The following is a 24,928-nucleotide window of genomic DNA, read 5'->3' on the forward strand; positions in this document are numbered from 1 at the left end:
GTCTGACCTTGTTGAGTGGTGAAATGTGTAATCGAATAAAGTAAAAACCTGCAAATATATTTCTCAACAAATAAAGACTGAGTTCACATTTTGATAAAACACAAATGATACAACACATTGTAAGTGATATGGCAGCAAGCAACAGCAATGATGAGACACTGGAATGAAGCCAGGCTCAAGCAAGTCCAGACCAGGCTCTGACAGATCAGCCCTGCCCAGAACGCAGACACAGCAAGGTGGATTCCGCTAAGCGTCTACTGAGGGGTTGCAGGAATGACGGATAATATTCCCCTACAACCAGTGAGACATAAAAAAAGACACGACAATAAAAACAGGAATGGGTAAGGGCGCTAATAATGTAGTACAGAACAAATGGGTTTTACTGGCAGGCGAGTGTAATTTCGCTTGTTGTCTTATAATGATTTTGATTACCAATGCACGAGGGTGTTGCCGACATAGATTTGTCTCTTTTAATGTATGAACAAGACAGATATTTAGCACCTTTTGGTTACCTCGGTTTGTCACAAAAATGTGTGTTTAGAGTTATTTTCGTAATAGTTTTCCGTCTTTCAGAATAAACCCTAGACTAGCCTACATCGTTAGCAATGACATCACCAGGGTGCAGTTCTGGCTAATATTTGTTTAGTATAGACTATGGCGCTAGAAAATTGCACGAATAAAAGCCATTGCTACATAATCGTGTTTCTAATTCAATAGTACCTGGTCTGTGTTCATTGTGCCTAGTAAGTATAAGGCACGGCAGGCCTCAAATTCCAGAGTAAATTACTCATCGGCGTTGTCGTAAACAGACTCCCAAGATATCATAACATTGCTAGCTAGCTATAGCTAGCTACCTTGTTTTCAATTGTATTGTAAGGGTACTAATGCACGTCAGATGGTCTTATGGTGAACCAAATGCACAAACATACATAGGCAAGAACACAGCAGTACCGCACTCATGCCAGCTTCTGGTTAGCTGTCATAGTCCTGCCCTCACGTCAAATGCATTAGAGAGATGGATGTAGGCCCATCGTGTACAAGAACAAATAGAGAACATTCATTCAGACGACTACTGTATTTTTTCTTCCTTGTTCAACAGCCCTATCATGATTTTAAGATGGAGCATGTGTAGGCTAGGCCGCAGATGAGCAAACGGGAATGACCTGTTATTGGAAAATTGACAAATTAGACGTCCATGCATTATTACTACTTCTGTTTAGTTTGGTCTCTACCAGGCTAAATTGATTATGAGCCCTAATTCTTTGCATTCAACTGAGCTCTAGCAAGCAATTTCACAGTTAAGCACACATTGCTTGCTAGAGGTTAGTGATATGAGGCATCCAGAATGTTAGGTCATGGTAAACAATATCATACACATCAGAAATGCGTAACTCTATCTGCTGTTTAAAACAAGTTGTCTTTCTCAGGAGGTTTATGGCATTTCAGTCTGTAGAATAATGGATTATAATCCAGTAGTGTGGGGGAGAAAGTTATCTTTACCATTGTGGCACAGGAATGGTTACTTGATAATGTAGACATTCCAGACCTTGCAACAGGAATGGTGGGGATGTAGTTTATGATTTTAAGGGTAACATTAAGTAAAAAGAATACACCTCAATGTCGTGAATCTGATTCATGCAATATGACAACTGGTCTTGACCAGATCGACCCAACAGGCTATTGTCTTAGAATACATGGAATTACTTTGTTTGCGAAGGGAGGAAGCTATTCGGTTGCAGATGAAGTTAATATTTAACTAGAAAGGCATAATAATTCCCATCTCTCTCTTTGTCACCCTTAGACCTAATATACTGACACATTTACGATTTTTGTCCAGGGTCATCCAGTGTCAACAAACAACGCTTTTTGTGTGTGGAACCCTCACGTCCTTTCTCCGTTCCTATGTTTCAGGTGCTGCCCGTGGTCGAGATGTTGTGGCATGGGGGACTTTAGTCCCCGTACTGTGTGGCTGGGCCATCCCGAGAAGCGTGAGCAAAGGTATCCTCGAAACGTCATCAACAACCAGAAGTACAACTTCTTCACCTTCCTGCCTGGGGTGAGGTTTGGGGTCATCCCCTTCCCTGTTGCCTATTCTCAACAGCCTGGATGCAGGGTTGTGGCTGTGCCTGCTGGACAGTGGCTTTAACTCTACGTTCTTGTTGGAAGATATAGTCAGTCAGCCTGACGCCTTTTGTCATTTTCCTATTGTCACCTTCCTAAGCCTACAGTTTGTCCTTTGTTTGACAGTTTTTTTCTGGCTTCTGTATAAATTGTTTGTCTTTTTACCATCTGAATATTCAAAGCTCATTTTCTTATGTTTGTTTATTGAATATTTATGGGTAGATGGATCTTAACTGTGGTGTTATTTAGCTAGCTGAGGGAAAAGTCAAAGTCAAAACCAGAAGTTTGCGCAAATTATTTTCACTCTTCTCTCAAGTCAACATGTTTGTGTGGTTGACTTGTAAATAGTTGGGAAAATGGCACACGATAGTGATAAGAGTGTGCATGCGTTCCCTTTCTGTGTAAGCTTGCACATTGGTGATAATGACATTTCTAGCAGGGGCGCAAGAACGGCTCATATCTTTGTAAACCTAGTTACTAATGACATTTCGGAAAATATTACTGTAAACCCCCTGATTAAAATTATCTATCAATCCACTGTTCAAACACTGTGTATCCTTTGAGACACAGTTTTATACAAACTTAAACTATAAGATACTGTTTCCTGTTTGACGACATTCTCAACGTTCACTCTAATCTTCTGTCAAATCATGTTTGTTTTGTGTTGCCAGGTGCTGTTTAATCAATTCAAGTACTTCTTCAACCTTTACTTCCTGCTCTTGGCCTGCTCTCAGTTTATCAATGAGTTAAGACTAGGTGCACTCTATACCTACTGGGTGCCCTTGGTAAGCAGCAGTGAAATACATGTGAATTAAAATAATAATAAAAAAAGGCTGTGTTTGATATTAATTGTGTGTGTATATATAAATGGGTGGGGGATAAAATATACTTCTTACGCTGTAATGTACAATAGTTTGTATGCTGTTATGCTTATGATATAATGAATGACTGTAAATTATAATACTTTTCATGATTGTTAATACTAAAAGCATTCTATTACGGGGTTATATCTATTTTTCCTTCTTCCAGGGGTTTGTATTAATCGTTACCATCATGAGAGAAGCAGTTGAGGAGATAAGATGTTTTATTCGAGACAAAGAAGTGAACTCACAGATATACAGCAAGCTCTCAACAAGAGGTGAGTACAGATTATTGCAGGAACTTTACTATTTACTTTACTTTTTTTCTAATTACTGACCCAACAGCCATGGCCGGTGCATCTGAACTGTCTTTATTTGATACATTTTTCCTTTAAAAGTTGATAGGGCATTGGTTATGGTGTGCTGGTTAATTCAAACCAGCAATTCAAAAGTGTGCATTAGAAATCTTGGAGTAAAGTGCTACTACCAATAAAGCCCCTTGAAACCTCTCGTGGTTTCCATCACTTTACGCCTTTGATTTGGCAGCTTGTTTTAGCCATAAAAACTATGAATGAAGCCCTGAGCAAGGCTGTCTAAATGGGAAGATTTGAAGAGACCAAATCCAAAGGTTCTGTTTGTTGTTTGTAATACTGATATTGTTCATATTTTGTAATGGTAAAACATTAGTTTTTACACTCCATCTTTACTTTTATGTTGTCTCCCATCTTTAAAATATCTACACGTATGTCTTTATGCAGGATTCATGGGTTTAGGCTAACATAGACGACCAATGTATTCTTCATTGAAGAACTATGAAGGCAATATATACTTGTATTTAATGAAGATCTCCAGTCTTTTTTTAAATTCTAGAACAGAACAACTGGAAGTCCTGTGAACGTAATACAAGGCAATATTAATGTGCTTTAATGTCTTACATATGCAAAAAAACGGGGTCGTTTCTAAGGTCAGGGGTCAGTGACCCCCTCCAAACAATTTTGCCTGTTCATTCCAAAAGGAATGAGAGAAAAGGCTCAACTCCCCCAACATTCTTTCAGAAAGGCATGGAAGATTACTCTCCCAAACTAAGTAGATGCACACAGATAACTCCATCATTTGCTGCTGGGGAAGAGATATTTGGAGATCAATAGTGAATATAATAGTATGTGTTTTGAATAACCAGTGAGTATAAGGGGAGTTTTTTTTAACAGTGTCTTTGAATGACGTTTATGGTACCAGCTTGTCACCCTACCATAAATCCTGTCAAAACCATGGGAATGTTTTCATGGATGCTTCAGATCTTTGTCTAACTCAAGAGACTAAGTTTTAGTCTATGAATCTAACAATGAATCTGTTACGGATTTTTCTCTCCAGATAACCATGCTTTTATATTCCATTTGATCAAAAAGCATACTGATTGATTTGGGCCTGGTTTCTCTTTTCTAGGCACAGTAAAGGTGAAAAGCAGTGGTATTCAAGTGGGTGATCTTATAATCGTGGAGAAGGTTGGTGTCAGTCTGGGAAACTGCCTACATCTACATCTGTGAATAATCTTAACACCATTGTCAAGTTTCCATTTATATGACAAAGAATAATGAGTGGCTTGTTAATCTTTTGTGCCAGACTGGGGACTGAGGTGAAAGGAGTTAGTAAAGATTTTGTAATCTTGTGATCAATGCTTAGCTTCAGTCTGTCAAACTCTACATACATAACTGACAAACTTCAAATTCACTTAATTGGTCTGAAACCCCAAATTATGTGAAATGCTCTCTACTTTTGGGTATTTAATTTAAATGTCTTTGTGTTAATTGTGTTTGATTGCTAAAGTTGTTGAGGTAATTCAAGCAGACTTCACCCTACATTGCAATTGCCTCTTGGGGTCTGTTTTCTACGTGTAGAAAGGGTTGATTATCTGAGGAGAGGAAATATGAAAACTGAGTGTTGTCCTGGGTTACCAACTAGGCACTTCAATGGGGTTAATCTGAGTTGGTCAATTCAATCTATCTGAAGGATAAGTCAGACATGAGACTACACATATTTAACTGGTTTTAATTTAAATTGTTGTATTTGTATTTCATTCAGATATGTATTGATTAATCATGAAGATAAAATGAATGACTGAAAAGGGGAAACTCAAACATGAATTCTAAATTTGTGACAAGCCAGAGAAAATCATTATTTGGCTATTGATCACTTAAAATAATCCAAACCCTGCTCAGTGCTTTGAATTCTGTCAAGATGAATAGCATTGAAAATTCATCTTATACAAACTAAGAGTGGCTTCTTGTGCAGAGGCTGGGTCAAATAGAGTGTAAGGCCCGGTCAGAGTCCCACTTAAAGTCAGACCAGAATGATTTGCTGGAGGGCTTATTATTGTGACTAGCTGAATACAGGTAATGTGGCACATTAAACCAGGCTCTGACTTTAACAGTCCAGGCTAGCAGGAGGGGGCAGGATGCATTTTTGAAGTCCTGTTAATTTCTTTGTGTTTTTCCCTTTGCAGAACCAACGCGTTCCTGCTGACATGATCTTTTTAAGGACTTCTGAGAGAAATGGTAAACATCTGCTCCTTCATCCCCATCGCTACAACAGCCGCCTGTTTCAAAAGCAAAGAGGTGGTGGGATTAGCCCAGAGCCAAGGACAGGAAGTCAAACAATGTCTAAATTGTAATTAGGTCCAGTAGTAGGGCCATGGTTCAAAGTGTGCTCTGAAGGGCACAGGCTGCTCTATCATGGACTGTGTCATTTTGTGTCATAGTGATGATGGGCGGGGTTAAGAAGCAGCCTAAAGTGTTTGTTTTAACCTTCAGATATGCACTGGTTACTTTTGTCTTTCAAATCACAATGTAATGTTAAGGAAAATCAAGACATGCAAAACTAAACAGAAAGAATATATAAAATGCAAAGATAAAAGTACCGACGGAGGCTCAGAGATGGGACTGCATCTGAATAAACAAATCTGGCATCTAGCAAGTTCCATCGAAATGATGACACAATAACAATGCAAAGCAACAAGCTCTGTCATATGCATCCTGACTGCTCAAGAGAGCCCAGAGTACATCCTGTCTACAGTTGAGCAACTTTACATTCGTGGAACTACACTGTCCTGTCCTCCAGTCACTCTCACAGTATGGAGTAGTAAGTCCAAGATGCTTGTTGGCCTGAGGTTTCCTGTGGGGGATGGAAAAAGAACAGCATTGTATTACTGGAAAGGGTGCTTGGTTATCTCTCTTCCATGTGGAGGCCATTAGGTCAATAATGAAGCTGGGACCAGTGTGGTGAGCTACAGACAGACAGACAGACAGACAGGGGGAGGGGTCTCAGTGGATCTCCATTCAGTTTTACACAATGTTGAACACCAATGTTAATGTTTGGATTGCAGTCCTGTTGGAACAACTGCTGTATTAAACAGTAGGGGTGTCAATATAATACTGTTCAGTAGAATTAGCAGTTGAATATTTGTACTAAGAACAAAACACAGTCCCACACATGGAAAAGCTAGTCCAGTGACTCCCCCTAGAGGCAAATGTACATTCCCAAATGAGCACATTTCTTCTCCCTCTTCTTCTCCCAGGCTCGTGTTTCCTGCGTACAGACCAGCTGGACGGAGAGACGGACTGGAAACTGCGCCTCCCAGTGGCATGTACCCAGAGACTGCCCACCGCTGCTGTGAGTCACCAGATGGTTGCTGTCCTTCACACGCTCCTTCCGGAACACACCATGACTACGTAGAGAACATGGAGTAATGCCAGTTGTCTCAGCTCCCTATTGTGGGGCACATGTCACGTATGGAAGCCATGGCTTTTAGGTCATGTGTACTCTGTGTTTGAAGGCACTGTCACAGTAAACACTAATGGCAAACAGCACATTATAGGATCCACTCTGTTTTGTGACAGATTTCTTTTTAAATCATGGTAGTATATAGATTTGCTTTAATTTTCAAAATCCAAGTCTTTGTATTGAACTTTTTTCTGTTCCTAACCTGTGTTGTAAATATCTCCAGGACCTGCTCCAGATCAGGTCCTATGTGTATGCAGAGGAACCAAACATTGACATCCACAACTTTGTTGGAACTTTTACAAGGGTGAGGTTTATCATTGACTTATTGGGAACGTTGTTTTCCAAAAACGCATGCACAATTTTCTCAAGAGAACTTGCTATTTCGCAAGATTAATGATCAGATTTACGAATGTGATCATTAGTAACTCTGCTGAAAGTGCAGTCCCTCACTGTGTGGATCTCATTGTGTGTATCCTGCAGGAGGATGGAGACCCACCGGTCAATGAGAGCCTCAGTATTGAGAACACCCTGTGGGCCAGCACCGTCATCGCCTCTGGTGAATAACTAGCCCCCTGCCCCAGTAGTCCTCTGGCACTTGCTTGCTCCTCCGCTGAAGCACAGCTAATAACCAGGAAGTAGCCAGGACCCTCCCTCTCGTCTTATCTCCTCTCTCAGCCCATAGAGCTGCCATCTTATCTCCTCTCTCAGCCCATAGAGCTGCCATCTTATCTCCTCTCTCAGCCCATAGAGCTGCCATCTTATCTCCTCTCTCAGCCCATAGAGCTGCCATCTTATCTCCTCTCTCAGCCCATAGAGCTGCCATCTTATCTCCTCTCTCAGCCCATAGAGCTGCCATCTTATCTCCTCTCTCAGCCCATAGAGCTGCCATCTTATCTCCTCTCTCAGCCCATAGAGCTGCCATCTTATCTCCTCTCTCAGCCCATAGAGCTGCCATCTTATCTCCTCTCTCAGCCCATAGAGCTGCCATCTTATCTCCTCTCTCAGCCCATAGAGCTGCCATCTTATCTCCTCTCTCAGCCCATAGAGCTGCCATCTTATCTCCTCTCTCAGCCCATAGAGCTGCCATCTTATCTCCTCTCTCAGCCCATAGAGCTGCCATCTTATCTCCTCTCTCAGCCCATAGAGCTGCCATCTTATCTCCTCTCTCAGCCCATAGAGCTGCCATCTTATCTCCTCTCTCAGCCCATAGAGCTGCGATGAAGCGCCACATCCCACACAGCTGGGTGCTCATGATGTGGCGTCAAAACGCCCCCACACACAAACAAAAACACTGATGCGTGTTCACAGACACACACACACATCCTTGGGCCCTTTTGTAAAGCACTTGGAGGCAGTTCAGTATGAAGAAAACAATCCTCTAGAAGTTGACCTAACATATGGTTGGCAATCCATTTAAATTGTGTACACCTACTGCCTCTCGTGTTATGTTTTAAACTCCTACTGTCTTGTTCTGTGTGTCATGGTTGGTGGTCAGACACTGAGGTGACCTGAGGTTTGTCCCACAGGCACTGTTGTGGGCCTGGTGGTTTACACTGGTAAGGAACTGCGAAGTGTGATGAACACTTCCAACCCACGACACAAGGTAAACAAGAGCTCTAAACACTGATCGCTATTTATAAACATCTGAACGTGACAGTTGACTTTAGCGTATTAAAATATATTTATGTTTACATAATTACTCTGTAAGGACACCATGGCTATGTTTGGAATTCTTGCAATCTATGTCTCTTGATTATATTGCCGCGGGTTATCTAATGGGTTTTCCCTCACTCTCCTGTAGGTGGGTTTGATCGACCTGGAAGTGAACTGTTTGACTAAGATCCTGTTTGTGGCCCTGGTGGTGGTGTCTCTGGTCATGGTGGCCCTGCAGCACTTCGCCGGACGCTGGTACCTCCAGATCTTCCGCTTCCTGCTGCTCTTCTCCAACATCGTTCCCATCAGGTTGGACACGTGCCCTCTCCTAAACCGGTAGCTTCTAATCGTTTCTATCACGCCCCTGTCCATGCTAACTGGTGTTTGACACGGGTGTCCAGTCTGTGTGTGAACCTGGACATGGGGAAGATGGTGTTCAGCTGGATGATCAGGAAGGACTCGAAGATCCCCGGCACGGTGGTGAGAGCCAGCACCATCCCAGAGCAGCTGGGACGCATCTCCTACCTGCTGACTGACAAGACAGGTGAGCCTCACCCTCTGATGGGTCCCGGACGTGAAACCGGCCCAGATAGGTGACTGCAGTCCCACGCTGCTACTGCAGAGAGGACATGGCGTTGAGGGGTGTACTGGGTGAGGAGAGTCGTCACACAAGTCCTTTTACGCTCTTGACCTGGGCTGCGTTTCCCCGATAACGATGGATCGTAGCAACGATCGAGCAAAATAACGAAACCATAAATATTTCTTACCTGAGTTTCCCGAACATGCTCGAAAGGAGTAGGCTAATCTATGCGCTTACAAGAGCTACGCATTTTCAAGAGACACTTTAGCTACAGTGTCTTTGGGAACTGCCCGTAAACATAAGATTCGTCGTACGATGGATTCTAGGATCAATTTAGGCGTACGACGCTTTCGGGAAACGCAGCCCTGGTCTGTTCTTCCAAAGGGAGGTCAAATGATTTAGCTTTTTTGTGCATTGTGGTGAACTACTGCGGTAGGACTGGAGCTGGAGAGATGTTACTGGTGTAAATTCATGAAGATTGTGTGTCCAGCATGTGCCTCCCGAGCACAGCAAAGCCTGTCCCCAGGGCTTTGGGCTGTGCTACTCTCTGAGACATGCCACTTATTAGATCTTTAAATCAAAAAGGCCTTCAAGGCTCCCTCATCTCTGCACACCATCACAGCCTCCACCCTTCAGAGAGCATGTCCTCTGGAACAGGCCCCTAGGTCTGAGATTTACGACCCTCATGCCCAATAAAATGATTGGCCATTTTCCCATACAGAACCGTGATAAGGGCAATGGGGTGTAAGGGTTAAAGGCCAGCCTAATGTATGTGCTGGGCCTCCGAGGCCATCCTGATATACTGCCGTGGAGGGCTTTTAAAGTGAGTGTGAGCACACCCAGGGCATGGAAACAGTGTCAGAGAGCTGCTAGCTGTTAAGCGGGAATAAATCCATTGACCCAATCAGACAATATGGTGATATTTTCCCACCACATTGTGTTTGCGTCTAAATGTCTCATGACTCACCGCACGGTGTGTCCGTACAACCGTAAACGTAACACGTGTGCTTGAATGTCTCCCACAGGGACTCTGACCCAGAATGAAATGGTGTTCAGACGCCTCCATCTTGGAACGGTAGCCTATGGGATGGACTCCATGGATGAGGTGCAGAGTCATGTCTTCAGCGCATACACACAGGTAAGAAACAAGCAAAATATCGCTTTGTAGGACCCAATGACGTATAAATGTAAGGACACATTCCCAAAAATGCCCAGAACATCCTGAGCCACGGTAGCATTGTTTGAGGAACACACCAGCTCGTGATTATTGTTTGGTCAAATGCTTCATGACCTAAGATGACACCCTTTGTCCCTTTGACACCAGAGGTTAGCTGAGCAGGAAGTGGGATTATGCCCCCACCCAGCCCACAGCGGGTTCCTTTAATGATGCCACCATTAACCCCTGGAAACACGGCAGCCCTATAAATAGCAAGACGGGGATGCAAAAGCTAATTGTTCATATTTCAGCACACATCTGGTTATGTTTACATCGCCCCCCCCCCCTGACCTTGTTGATGGTGCAATGACTTGAGGGTTAGCTTGTGAGGGAGGGAGTGCAAATCTGGAGAGGCTTTGTGCACCCCAGTAAAATTGAAAGAAAAAACAGAAAGAAAATACGTAAAAGAGGCAATTCTGTGTCAAAGTAGAACGTTTCAGATGACAGCTGGGAAGGTTTTTCGAAACGTTCCAACATTTGCGAAGTATTACACACACTCATTTTGGGTTCTTTCCCCCCGGTTTTCTCATAAAAACCCTTTTTATGTGTGACCTCCTTACTTGCCGCAGTGACCCTTGAGTGAATCCCTGGAAGAAAACCTTGAGGAGACAGTACCGTCCATTTTTCCATTGCCATTGTCCACTTCAGAGCAGTCCTCTTTTCTTCTCCTCCTCTGACCACCCCCCCCAGCCCTCCCACGACCTCCCGGCCTCCAGGGCTCCGGCCGCCACCAAGGTGAGGAAGACCATCAGCAGCCGCGTGCACGAGGCCGTGAAGGCCATCGCCCTGGTGCACAACGTGACCCCCGTGTACGAGGCCAACGGCGTGACGGACCAGGCGGAGGCCGAGCAGCACTACGAGGACACTTGCAGGGTGTACCAGGCGGCCAGCCCGGACGAGGTAACGCCCCGCCCCGCCCCGCCCCGCCCGCCACGCAGAGTCACAGCGACGGGGCAGACCCTTGAGGCTGACCCCGGACCTGCTGTTGCCGCTGAATGGATCGTACCAGCACAGATGTTACACAGAGTAGAGCTCTTGTTAGTGTCATAATAGAATGTCTGTGATAATGAATACCGAGTCTATTACTTGCTAAGTTTCTTACACCTAATTACATGATGTTGTCGGGGCACTATAAACCACTCTGCCCCGTTCATAAACAACGGGTATGGCGTAGTTGTCAGAATTTCTGTCCTGGACAGTCCTATTCCCAGGAGGAATACTGTAAATATTGTGAATAGCGGAACAGGATACAGAGGTGGAGCCTCCTTGGGTTTCACAGACAGGTGGAGGGTTTTCTGGGGTTTTTCCCAACCAGGACCCTTATGGTGGCCACTGCTCTGCTTGCTACCTTTGAAGGCAACCTTGAGGAGACGGATGCCATTCCACACGCATGTCCTTGATCAGTAGGAATCCTTTGAACTCCAGGAAGAGGGCTGCGGAATCCAGCATGATCCATTTCCCGCAGTGTAAATAGGGATTTCCTTAATGCGCTCCCCAGCCCACTGCACTTATCCTTCTTTTGAATGTCCCTCCTCAGAAGTGGATATTTGGATGTGGTCCACAGCTGTGGCTTTGTGGCGATTAGCCAATCCTATATCCCATTTCATGCATTGTATGCCAGGATTATGTTCTTGAAATTCCTGTTTTATAGAAATGCTTGTAAAAAACAATGTCCAAAGCTTCACTTGAATTAATGGCTGTTTCCTGTTCTGGTTGGGTGTTTCTGGGTTGTTACAATAGGCGTTTTGTATCAGCTTGATATGATCTGATCTCAAATTCAGTTTGCTGTTCTTTTGCCTTTCAGGAAGTCTAAATATAGATATAGTGTTGGCTGCTAGTATCAGTGGTCACAATGGCAGTGACGGTTGCCTGCATGGTTTCTGGTCCAGTGATATATGTTGAATGGAATTTGATTTGAGAGACAGATTCATATGACCATATCCAAACCACCAGTTTAATACAAGGTTACTGTGTCTGGTTGCAACGAAAACAGGGTCAAAAAGAATCAAACATTTTAAATGTGAGTGTGTATCTCCCTTCTAACAATGCCAAAATACTAATAGGAATGTTTCCATAGTGACCCAAGAAATATTTTTCAGCTTTTCCCATCATTCCTCTGAACAGTCACCCAATATATTGAGTCACACCATCTGCATGTGTAAGCAATACACCTACACACACACACATTAGGGAGGAGGTGATGGTACCAATGTGGTGTAGGTCCAATAACTGCATACCTCCAAACTGACTATGCTTGGACTGAGACTAAACCCCGTCCCTACTGTCTACCTAACTGGATGACACACAGAGAGTCAGAGGTCTGCTTACGTCAGAGCAGCACAGGTAAACAGACCACAGATCACATACCTCATAGAATCACTGCCCTTCTACGAAAGGGAAAACTCCTGGTTGGCCTTGACGTTGGGATCTGAGTTATGGGACCATCTGGGCCAGGGTGGTGGGGCTCCCTGTCTGGGCCAGGGTGGTGGGGCTCTCTGTCTGGGCCAGGGTGGTGGGGCTCCCTGTCTGGGCCAGGGTGGTGGGGCTCCCTGTCTGGGCCAGAGTGGTGGGGCTCCCTGTCTGGGCCAGGGTGGTGGGGCTCCCTGTCTGGGCCAGAGTGGTGGGGCTCCCTGTCTGGGCCAGAGTGGTGGGGCTCTCTGTCTGAGCCAGAGTGGTGGGGCTCTCTGTCTGGGCCAGAGTGGTGGGGCTCCCTGTCTGGGCCAGAGTGGTGGGGCTCTCTGTCTGGGCCAGAGTGGTGGGGCTCCCTGTCTGGGCCAGAGTGGTGGGGCTCTCTGTCTGGGCCAGAGTGGTGGGGCTCCCTGTCTGGGCCAGAGTGGTGGGGCTCTCTGTCTGGGCCAGGGTGGTGGGGCTCTCTGTCTGGGCCAGGGTGGTGGGGCTCTCTGTCTGGGCCAGGGTGGTGGGGCTCCCTGTCTGGGCCAGAGTGGTGGAGTTCCCTGTCTGGGCCAGAGTGGTGGGGCTCTCTGTCTGTTCTGCCTGGACATCCTGCCTCTGGAGGCCTCATGCTAAAACATAGGACAGAGCTGGGTCTAGACCCACACTTTAACCCAGTGGACTGGAAGTTATTCAGCCATGAGACTCCCCCTCCTCCTCCACACACACACACAGACACACACACTTTACAAAAGCATTAATGGAAGTCATCTGTTGTGCTTCATCCAGACCCATGGCCTTCAAAAGAGAAGACAAATGTGTGTTGCCTTGATTTTTATTTTGTATTTTTCTTAATTATTATCAGGCTCAGTTTTTCCCTGATCAATACTCCAGACTGCAGAAACTGGTTGAGTCATTGATTAGAGTGGAAGAAGAGCACTGTGCTTGTTCAGGTGCCTCTCAGGACTAATGTGTTCCTCATAAGCAGCCGTTCACTGACTACAGTCTTACCTTCTTGGGAGACACAGAAACTATACTACATATTTTTAACAGAACATTCTACATTTTCCCCCAAAACAATAATATAATTTGTGCCCACAGTGTTATTTAGCTGAGGTAGCTCTAATTAAGTCACACAAGAGTTATTTCAAAGGCTATTATAATAGTAGCCTTTAACATCCCCAGTGTAGATGAATAGCTGTTACCAACCACCCGCGTGTGTCTGTGCTCCTGCCAGGTGTCGCTGGTGCAGTGGACAGAGAGTGTTGGACTGACACTGGTGGGAAGAGACCAGTCCTCCATGCAGCTGAGGACTCCTAGTGGACAGATCCTGAACTTCACCATCCTGCAGATATTCCCCTTCACCTATGAAAGCAAGAGAATGGGCATCATAGTTAGAGTGAGTGCACCAATAAGATATCCTGGTGAAAAACTTAGATGGATAATGCACATGATAGAATGGTAAGTTGCAAGTTGTGTTCATGTGGAAATTATAATAACTGCAAAGTAACTATCAGTGGGGTCCATGCAAGCACACATGCAACGGGCCAGATGTTATTTAAAACAAGCTGAAAAGGGTAAGTGTTTTAGTTATCCATCAAGAGGAAGTCTTATCTGAGAAGGATTTTACCCTGCTATGAACTCTGAGTAAGTCAGATGACTAACTATTGTTGTTGGCTTGGCTAGACCTGTGCTCCAGGAAGCCTGAGCTTAAAACTTCCTCAAGATAATATTTTCAAACACTTTGGACCAAAACAAGTTTCCCTTTTTTGGCAATAGACAGTTAAATATGCATTGCATGCTCAATTGTTCCCAGGTGAGGTTTCCCAGGTTTTATCTGGACCAGATTGTATCTTTGTAATGCTCGTCGAATCAGTGTGAACATGGTGGGTGTCTTTGTGTCTAGGATGAGTCCACTGGAGAGATCACGTTTTACATGAAAGGTGCTGATGTGGTGATGGCAGGCATCGTGCAGTACAACGATTGGCTGGAGGAAGAGGTACGTTTTGCTTCTGCCACCATTCGGATTTCTGTTGTTACCAAACAGGAACATAGTGATGCAAGTCCTCTGCTCTGTGGTTCTCTGTGTCAGTGTGGAAACATGGCCAGGGAAGGCCTGAGGGTCCTGGTGGTCTCCAAGAAGTCCCTGACCGAGGAGCAGTACCAGGACTTTGAGGTGAGCAGCTTCTCTGTGTCCAGGTCATCTCCTGGAGCCACCCAGGCCTGACGCTCGGCACTGGAGACTCGGCAAACCGAAGCCAACAGGAAAACGAGATTTCTTGTGTGGATGGATTATAGAATACATAGAGAATGAATGGATTCCTAACTCGCCAGGCTTGGCAGCTGGCGTTGGTGGGTAATCCCAGTAGTGAGGCAGGGGACAGTCCACAGCTGGAGCCGTCTGCTGCTGCACACCTGAGGCCACAGGCTGGTGGGAGGGGGCCTTCAATTGGACCAGCACTTTCACTCATAACATGATCGGATGGAGGAGTTTGGATTGAGGATCTTTTTATTAAATCGGTGTCATTTGTCCCACTCCCTTGGGAATGCCCTTCTTACACTCTTTCCATGTTTTTTACGTTCCTTGATTTGTCTTTCTTCATGCCTACCTGCCAACAATATTAGATTCCTTAGCCAAATGGTTTCTCCAGATACTCTTTCATTGTTCTGAAATGTCAAACTGTTGTTGCTGGGATTCTCTCCACACACACAGACACTCTTTCTCAGGGCAGTGTCTCCCTTGTAGCTCCAGGCCCACTGCCTAGGATTGTGCGATGTGGTGGGCGGTGGTGAGTCACTCAGTGAGTCACAGAGTTTGTGTTCCTGCGTGAGTCATGCAGATTGTTTTCTCTTTATCTCACTCGAGTAACACTCTGGGCTGGAGACGGGCGTTCACTTGGTGATTATGCCTGTTGGGGCCACTGGCTATCCCTGACATGTCACATTTGATCACTTTGTTGAGTCTGATTTATTATTGATTGACTGGACACATGATAAAATGAAATAAAAAAATATTCTGATTCGGATAAGGTGCAGAACTAGGCTGCAGTGTCTGCTAGACTCAGTTCCTGTACTTGCTGCTCTACCTGTCTTCTTACAGTCAGCCTATCTCTGTGTCAGTGTTAGTTGTATCTTTGTCTACTGCTGTCAGTGGTAATGGCCCTCTGCTCCCCCGCCCCCAGGCCCGGTACGTCCAGGCCAAGCTGAGTGTCCACGACCGCTCCCTGAAGGTAGCCACGGTGATTGAGAGTCTGGAGATGGAGATGGAGCTGCTGTGTCTGACCGGGGTGGAGGATCAGCTGCAGGCCGACGTCAGGCCCACCCTGGAGATCCTCCGCAACGCTGGCATCAAGGTCAGGCTCCTGCACTGTCCCACACATCCAGCATAGATGCACGGACGCGTCGGGCATAGAGCATTAACCACGAGCTTAGAGGCATGCATAGTGCAAGGTTAGGACCCTTGTTGTTGATGATGTTATTAACCAGCAATATACATTTGATCTCTTAATAGCGTTCTCTACTGTTGAGTTTAGGTGTGGATGCTGACCGGAGACAAGATGGAGACGGCCACATGCACTGCCAAGAACGCCCACCTGGTGACACGCAACCAGGACATCCACATCTTCAGACCTGTGAGTACATCCTCTCAGCTCCGCCATGTTGAATGGATGTCTAGTTGTGCTCAGGACACTGGATCTTCCTGTTCCATAGTTTGTCAAGACTCCTTCTTGATTCCTACTTCCAAGTGGCCTTACTCCCACAGCCCTGCCTTTTTACAGCCCTGCCTCTGCCTGAATACAGCTCCTGACTCTACCAGCCCTGCCTCTGCCTCGCCTTTCCCCTGCCTCTGCCTCTATTAGCCCTGCCTCTTAGCCAGGAACCAGAGTTCAATAAATCACATCCCTCCAGCGCCAGCTTCCAGCTCTCTGTCAAACAGAGGTGAAGGGAGCCGAGCAGGATCTCTGAAACAGCGGAGAGAGCAGCTGAACAACTCCCCCTGGGAGCACGACGACGACTCACTTCCTGATTAGTTTTGCAGGTTCACTTCTCCAAACTGCACAATCGCTTTGATAGTCCCTCAGCCTCCCCTCTGGCATCGCTCCAGTGCGGTAGAGGCGGCCATAGGAAGGGTACAACTTGCGTACAACACTCGTTACAAGAGGAGGATAACAATGGTTGGCACCGCATGAAAACAGACCTCTAGAGGCTGTGGGCCAGGGAGAGTGGCCCTCCAGTGTTGGCCTCTGGGTAGGCTTCCTGGTGGACACCAACCACATCTGGATTGACGTCCGTACCAGAGCACAACGCGCGTTGGCAGATTGATGTCTTCCAGGTTCGGATTTGTACTATGCACAGTTTGCAGGACTTCATTGTGTCTGTTCATGTAGACCACAGCCAGCCTTTACAGTTTGCTGAGATGACTACAAACACCAATGCAAATCCCAAGATGTTCTGTAGATTGAAATCAAATGTCGAGCAGTTGATAGCTGTGGCGTAATGGTCTCTGGTTGGGATCTGGCAGTTGATCAGTTATCGTGTTGTCCTGATTGTGATCTACAGTGTGGATGGCAGTTGAAGTGAGAAGCCCTTTTAGTTACTGCTGTGGGTTCACTACGTATCTGGTTAGACTGATAGTGGCTCTACTGGTTAGGCTGACAGTGTGTGTGTGTGTGATTGTGTGTTTCTTCTGGCTGGCTGTGTGTTGCCTGTAGGTGACAACACGAGGAGAGGCCCACCTTGAGCTCAACGCCTTCAGAAGGAAACACGACTGTGCATTGGTGATATCAGGAGACTCTCTGGAGGTATGTGCTCCTCTCTCTCTCTCTCTCTCTCTCTCTCTCTCTCTCTCTCTCTCTCTCTCTCTCTCTCTCTCTCTCTCTCTCTCTCTCTCTCTCTCTCTCTCTCTCTATCTCTCTCTATCTGTCTCTCTGTCTCTGTCTCTCTGTTTCTATCTCTGTTGTTCTCTGTCTCGGTCTCCCCCCCTTCCCTCCATCTTCATCTCTTGCCATAATAATAAAGCAAGGAGGCGAAGCGGTGCGTAGTTGGTGGTTTCCCTCCCAACATGCCGCTGTCGTCTCACAGGTGTGTCTGAAGTTCTATGAGTACGAGTTCATGGAGCTGGCGTGTCAGTGTCCTGCTGTGGTGTGCTGCCGCTGTGCTCCCACGCAGAAGGCTCAGATCGTCCGTCTGCTGCAGGAGCGCACGGGCAAACTCACCTGTGCCGTCGGTGAGCTGAACCCCCACCGCCCTGCACCCCCACTGCCCTGCACCCCCAGTGCCCTGCACCCCCACTGCCCTGACCCCCAGTGCCCTGACCCCCAGTGCCCTGCACCCCCACTGCCCTGCACCCCCAGTGCCCTGCACCCCCAGTGCCCTGCACCCCCACTGCCCTGCACCCCCACTGCCCTGACCCCCAGTGCCCTGACCCCCACTGCCCTGCACCCCCACTGCCCTGCACCCCCAGTGCCCTGCACCCCCAGTGCCCTGCACCCCCACTGCCCTGCACCCCCACTGCCCTGCACCCCCAGTGCCCTGACCCCCACTGCCCTGCACGGAACTGTTCACACAGTGGATGAGTTTGCCATACTGTAGTGATGTTCATCTTTTATAGAGTATACTGCGTGCCAGTGACACTGTCGTTATTTAAAATGAGGTTGTTTTGTGTAGCTCGCGTGGAAGATGCGCGTACACACACACACACACACACACACACACACACACACACACACAGACACACGCCCATCACAGTGTCTCTATGGTGAGTCACAGATGTGTTAGTGACACTTCCCCCTGCTGTTGTTTTCTCTTAGGGGACGGAGGAAACGATGTCAGCATGATCCAGGAAGCGGACTGTGGCGTGGGAGTGGAGGGCAAAGTAAGACTCTGTCCCCTCCATCTCCCCCTCCGTCTCCCCTCCGTCTCCCCTGTCCCTGTGTTTCCTGCAGCGCCGGCTCCAGTGTCAGGCGCTTCACGCCCTGGACGCTGCAGACCAGGGCAGCTCGCTCATGCACACAGATGATTCCTCCCCCAGAAGTCCCCGTGTGAGCGCATGTCGTCCCTCGGAGAGGATGCCGAGGTGACACTGGGGCTCCAGCGCTGACGGCCTTCAGCTGCCATGTCGACAGCTGCACTATGCAGATGGCTTATCTCCCTGACAGCCTGTGACTGGAACTGATCTGCCCAGCAAAGATGGAGCACAACCTTCCCAGAGAGTAGCTAGATACATGTAGCTTGGCAGAAACGGGGGAAGTCCTGTCACTCGGGTCCCAGTGCGACTCTCTCTGCTGACCTGGCTGTGCACAGAAAACGTTGAAACCTTTTCGAGTGTTCCTTATCCTGCACAAAAATGTTGTTCTGGTTACCAAGGACCTAAACGCTCTTTTTCCCCTTTTCCAAATTTGTGACAGGAAGGGAAGCAGGCGTCGTTGGCTGCCGACTTTTCAGTGACTCAGTTCAAGCACTTGGGCAGGCTGCTCATGGTCCATGGGAGGAACAGCTACAAGAGGTCTGCTGCCCTCAGCCAGTTTGTCATCCACCGGAGCCTGTGCATCAGCACCATGCAGGTAGGAGGGCTTGGGGTGGGCAGGCAGGGACCAGGGCTGACCTGGGACGGTCCTGGTAGGAGGGGAGGAGCCAGGGGTCCCCAGGGGGTTGGGTGGTGACTGGTGCGTCAGACTAACGGGCGCTCTTGGGGGGCCCAGCTCTGGTGGGTAAGTCTGTGACTCATCAGGCTCCAGTAGTTAGAGAGGCCCTCCACCACATGTCTGCCTTCATCATTGCCCACAACCACAGCTGGTGTCGGTTTGGTGGGGAGCCTGGCTGGTTCAGCCTCATGCCTGCATCCGACTGGATCCGTCTGTCTGTGTCACACTTTTGGGGTCTGCTGAACTATGTAGCAGTGCCATGTTAAAGTATACTTATGTTTTGTCATCCGATTTTAGTAATAAGTTGTGGTGTGTAACTGGACAGTTAACACATTTCTTGGTTAAAGTAATGTGATTTATTTCTTCTTTGCACTTTTCCTTTTTTTACATTTACAAAAGATGAATGATGATCAATGACTCAGTTTTTCTCCCTCAGGTTGTCTTCTCATCAGTCTTCTATTTTGCCTCGGTCCCCCTCTATCAAGGATTCCTCATTATTGGGTACGCCTCTCTGCATTTTCTATTTCTTTCTCTCTCTGTCCCCATCTCTCTCTCTCTCTCTTTTGGCATTTGACCCATTTGACCCATTTCTCATTGACATTTTTATGTGTTGAAGTATTGTTGCACTGAATGTCATTAAACTGAAATGATCTCAACCCCATGAGTCATGAGAATGCCCTCTACAGTGCTTTCATGGAGAGCTTGATACGCCTAGCTTCAAACCCCTCAATGGAATTCATTTTGAATACGATATCCTGGATGTCTTATCTGCCCATTTATCCAGAATCAAAATGATGGCTTCTTAGACTAAAAAAGGAAATGTGTCCCCTCCAGATACTCCACCATCTACACCATGTTCCCTGTGTTCTCCCTGGTGCTTGATAAAGATGTCAAGTCGGAGGTTGCTATGCTGTACCCAGAGTTATACAAGGATCTCCTGAAGGTAACATGGTCCATATGGATGTACACACTGTGTTGCACCAATGGCAGAACGTAACTACAGCTGAAGCCTCGCCAACACCGAATGTGCAGTTCGATCCAGTGTCATATAAATGAATATTGATTGATGTTCTTGTTTATACCTTCAGGGTCGACCACTCTCCTTGAAGACGTTTCTGATATGGGTCCTAATAAGTATCTACCAAGGTAAACTAGTAGACCAGGATATAGTTACTGGAAGCTTCCTCTCCAGGCCTAAGCTGACTGAGAAACTACTGTTGGCCTATACAGTTAGTACTATACATAACAATACTGGATGTGTTGTTATACATGATCCACTCTGAGAGATTTGTGTGCTGTTCTATTTGTAGAGGGGGGAAAAACATTGAATCCCTTAAGCTGCCCTAAAAAAGATTGTAGAAACTGCCCTGCCCCATCAGCCCACACACTTTCTTATTTGTCTTGCTGTTGGAGGTTATTTATGTCTCTGGTGGTTGTGAATGTTGAATAACTCCAGGTGCTTTTCCAACACAGGCCATTTGTGTTTCAGAGGCGTTGCCAAAGGCATCCAAAAGCTAGTTACACCCCTTAACTGTTTGTCTACAACCCCCTCCAAAGCCATCCCTGTCAAAACAAGATTTTGTTTGAAGAATGGTCTGGTTTCTAGAGGATTCTGGTTTCTGTTTTCTAGAGCCAACCACATCTTGTTTAGTATCAATCCACAATTATTCTTGTTTTCTCTACTTTCCTGTACTCCATTGACGGTAAGCAAGACATTCGGGTACAACCAATTTTTGTCTTTCTCTTTTTCAAATAGTTGTAGTACCTTCAGTGTAGGATCTGTTGGTATCAATGACCGTGTCAATACCAGGAAGTGTTTTTAGTCCTGCTTTTAAGGGTCACAATAACAATCTGCAAGAGGTGATGGAAAACAGTCTGAAATTATGGGAACGTCAAAAAAAAAACGTCCTCTTCCTGTGAGGGGAAACCCTGGTGGCCACGGCTCCTCTTACGTTATGCTAAAGACAAGCACACATACGCTCCACAGCTTCGATCATGCTGTCAGGCTTCATTGGGGCTTCATTGTGTTCAGTCCACAGCAGCAAAATGTTACTGGCCTCAAGGTCATCTCTTTAGGTGCTCTTCCAGCTCTTCGACAGGCCTAACCGTAGACTGCGTGTGCGTGACTGGTTGTGGACATTGTGCTGTCGATGTGTCCCTTAGGCAGCATCATCATGTACGGGGCCCTGCTGCTGTTTGAGTCTGAGTTTGTCCACATCGTGGCCATCTCCTTCACCTCGCTCATCCTCACTGAGCTGCTCATGGTGGCCCTGACCATCCAGACCTGGCACTGGCTGATGATCGTGGCCGAGCTCCTCAGCCTGGCCTCCTACATCGCCTCGCTTGTCTTCCTGCACGAGTTCATCGGTGGGTAATCACACACACACACATGCATGCACAGATACACACACACACACACACACAAATAAACATGCACCCACAGACATTTGGTGGCACTTTTACAGCCGGAAATTCAAGCGTCAGTATGTTTTTGATATGAATGTCCCAAATATTGCATCCACTTCATTCATTTGATTCTACGCGTTGACAGATTGACTGTATTGGGCTTTCTCTCACCTTGAAGTTGTACGTCAGCGTTCAGTGATGACAAGGCCCCATCCATTCATACAGTGCCTCTGGTGTCTAGTTAGCCCTTCCATGTGCTGCCATGAGGAAGGCAAAAGGTGACTTAAGTGACAAATGTCCAGAGGTTTCGTAGCCACTGGCATACCAGAGTATAAAAGAGGAAATGCCAAAGTTTGATGTTAGTTTCCTGTTCTGGCGACCAACCAAACACCACCAAGGTCTCCCTGGCTGTTGAAAGAAAAAAAGACTATGCATAACTTGACCCTCTGTTGAAAACATACAGTGTAAAACCTACTAGAAGGAGATACAAGTCAGACAGATACTTGTGTAACTATAGCCTGGATTTTTTTGTGTCTATCAATGACATTCAAAGAAGGGCCATGTCTACAATTCCAGCCACATTTTAAAGAGTGGGACATGGGCATCAGTCACACAGAGTTGTCCCTATTTTGAGCGTTTATGTGGGGTGGGAATGACTTCAGTCTGGGGCCCTCAGTGTTGTGGCCTCCATGTGGTCTCAAGTGCCCTTTTTGGAGCACTTCGTGTTCCATTTCAAAATCAGTCAGTAAGCCAGAAAGGACCGATATTGGCTGTTCTATGATGCTTGTATGTTCCCATCCAGAACGTGTATTTCTATGGCCTCTGTGTTCCAGACGTGTACTTCATCACCACGGTGTCGTTCCTGTGGAAAGTGACGGTCATCACCCTGGTGAGCTGTCTGCCCCTCTACATCCTCAAGTACCTGAGGAGGCGCTTCTCTCCACCCAACTACTCCAAGCTCACCTCCTAGACCAGCAGCTCTCCTCACACAGTGACAAGAGAGGAGGCCTCCACCGCTGCCATGCCCCCCAGCCTTGCTTCTGAGCCCAGACAACACTCCTGCTCCCCCCTCCTCCTCCACTAACAGAGCCTGCACTTTGACCTGAGGACTGAAATGGGCTCTTCCCTTTTAATTTATTTGCAAAGGTACATAACTGGAATAATCGGGGTAAAAATGCTTGATTTGAAAAGAGAGAATGTTGAAGTGTGAGGTAGATATGTATTTAATTTATCGGGTTTAACAAAGGTCTAATGACTACTTGTCGAGACTCTTAATGTTGGTTGTTGAATTTGACTATCATTGTTTGAGAAACAGGAGGTCTGTTTTAGTTACCAACAGAGAAACGTGTGATCTCCATCAGAGTCAATTAAATAGATGCCATAATGGACTAACCCAGGTTAAGAAAAATGTAGTGAATTTCTTTCTTTTTTTAATGAAATGTGGCTAGACAACTTGGATGGCATTCAGAAATTATTTAAATACCGGTAGTAATTGTATTTGTTTATTTGCAAATATTCTATCCAGAATGAAACACAAAATAGCTTACTTTGGAAAAACTAAAATACATGACACAATACAGTGGATTAAGAAACTAATAGTTTAATATGGTTCAGAACACAGACACAGTAAAATGTATAATGTCTCATGTGTGAAGCTTCTGGTCTTGGGACACTTTCTTTTATGACATTTGTGATGGAAGGTTAATGTTTGACATGAGGATGTCAGTACTGATCAGGCACTGCTTAAACGCAAGTCTGTGTGGAAGTGTAATTTGGTGCTTGTTTGTTTGTGAGTCACTCAGCCACTACTACCCAGTCCGAAAGAGGGATTGTGGTTGTTTATTTAGCATGACCCATTGCCTCTGACGTTCAAACCAGACTTGTCTTTTGTGTAATGATGCCGAATCAGTTGTTTGTGTCTGAAGAGCATGGTCAATATTCACCCTCTAACGGGTATTTGCTATTTGTAGCTGATCCCTACCACTGGGTCTCCGAACTCACCAAGTGTTTGCCAGGGACTGGGTTCCCTCTCATGTGGCTACGTCTGACTTGCCACACTCTAGCATTGCATGACTCACTGTAGTAGCGACCTGAAGCCATAACTGAAAATACTTTGACCACTGTCCGACTGGACCCACTATCCCTCAGACGCAAGCCCTCGAGTTCATACTGCTCCCACCAACCCTAACAGTCATGTCTGTGGACGAACAAAGAACAAATCACACACACACCTCAGCCAAAAGGACAGCAAAACTAAACGTGTTTTGGCAAGTATTACAGCACATTAAAAAACAAATGTCAGCTCCCTCACTCCTTATTCATTCGATAATTAAATGGTTCAATGATGGGAATAGTGTAAATAATTAGTGTGTTGAATTCCTGTTTTCTTTTTCGCTTATGTGGACCATTATCAAAACTCCATGATCAAAACGTTTTCTTTTTTTAATCTAATCATTTGTGTCCTACAGGGTGCCATCCATATTTATTAACTGTTTTACCTGCTGACTTTTTGTTTAAGATTCATTCCCCCATTTAAGCCCTTTATGCTTTTTGCACAGTTTTGTTTGTATTAACAACTTTTTTGTTCTGGACTGTTCGTTTTGATTACACTGTAATCATACAGGGAATACCGTAATTAAATAGCTTTTTTAATATTGTGACATGCATAATTGTGAATAACCAGTTTTTATTTATTAATGTTTGCCATGTATTGTTATGTTTGTATAATTGCACTCATATTAGCACAACAGAAAGGTTGTACTGTGTTGATTTGAACATTGGTGGTGATAATAAAATCTCATGTTTTCATTCGTAGTTGGTCTATCATATATTGTTGGTCTACAGACTTCATCAGATATCCACACGCGCTGTACGCGCTCACTTGATGTATATGTCCAGAGACGCTCTGAAAGCAAGGCCCGGTGACACAGTTCCTGTCCAGCAGTGCTGAGCCCACTTCCACCAGAGGAGGGAGTCCCTGACACTGAACTGCCTATACACCTCTCATACATTAGTTTCTCATACACTAGTCCAGTTGCATGCATCTAGTGTGTGTGGCTGAGGGTGTACCAGCCAGCCCTCTGGCTTAATACAAATGGTTTAGAGAGTTCTCAAGGTGTATTCATGACAATTAGACATTTTCGGCTCTTTGAAAATGATTCTTTGTATGGACCTGTAGAAATAAGAAAACATTTTTATAATATTAAATGATTTTGCAGCCTTTCTAGAATTTTTTGACTTGGAGCAAAGCCTCAACCTCATAAAATCTTTCATAAAAAAA

At 45.9% G+C, this 24,928-nt stretch overlaps 1 protein-coding gene across 1 annotated transcript; it reads left to right on the forward strand.

Annotated features, from left to right (window-relative positions):
* The first annotated feature begins 147 nt into the window (after positions 1-147).
* Positions 148-24,462, forward strand: LOC124480319 (probable phospholipid-transporting ATPase IIA). The gene is made up of 28 exons (XM_047039487.1): positions 148-341; positions 1,912-2,056; positions 2,793-2,906; positions 3,151-3,259; positions 4,425-4,483; positions 5,482-5,533; positions 6,553-6,647; positions 6,982-7,062; positions 7,239-7,314; positions 8,285-8,361; positions 8,560-8,720; positions 8,813-8,955; positions 10,017-10,129; positions 10,898-11,107; positions 13,836-13,997; positions 14,505-14,597; positions 14,691-14,774; positions 15,781-15,951; positions 16,132-16,230; positions 17,311-17,400; positions 17,681-17,825; positions 18,409-18,473; positions 19,006-19,161; positions 19,679-19,743; positions 20,077-20,185; positions 20,331-20,388; positions 21,406-21,609; positions 22,482-24,462. The coding sequence occupies exons 1-28, from the start codon at positions 274-276 to the stop codon at positions 22,616-22,618; spliced, it is 3,141 nt and encodes a 1,046-aa protein (XP_046895443.1). The 5' UTR covers positions 148-273; the 3' UTR covers positions 22,619-24,462.
* The last annotated feature ends 466 nt before the right edge of the window (positions 24,463-24,928 follow it).

The sequence above is a fragment of the Hypomesus transpacificus genome, chromosome 18 (assembly GCF_021917145.1).
Source record: "Hypomesus transpacificus isolate Combined female chromosome 18, fHypTra1, whole genome shotgun sequence".
NCBI classification, from domain to species: Eukaryota; Metazoa; Chordata; class Actinopteri; order Osmeriformes; family Osmeridae; genus Hypomesus; species Hypomesus transpacificus.

Excerpts from the sequence above, each read along its gene's own strand:
- LOC124480319 (XM_047039487.1), top strand. The coding sequence starts at position 274 with ATGACGGATAATATTCCCCTACAACCAGTGAGACATAAAAAAAGACAC. Across the intron at positions 7,315-8,284 it reads CAGCACCGTCATCGCCTCTG|GCACTGTTGTGGGCCTGGTG; the intron begins GTGAATAACTAG and ends TTTGTCCCACAG. Across the intron at positions 17,826-18,408 it reads CAAACTCACCTGTGCCGTCG|GGGACGGAGGAAACGATGTC; the intron begins GTGAGCTGAACC and ends GTTTTCTCTTAG.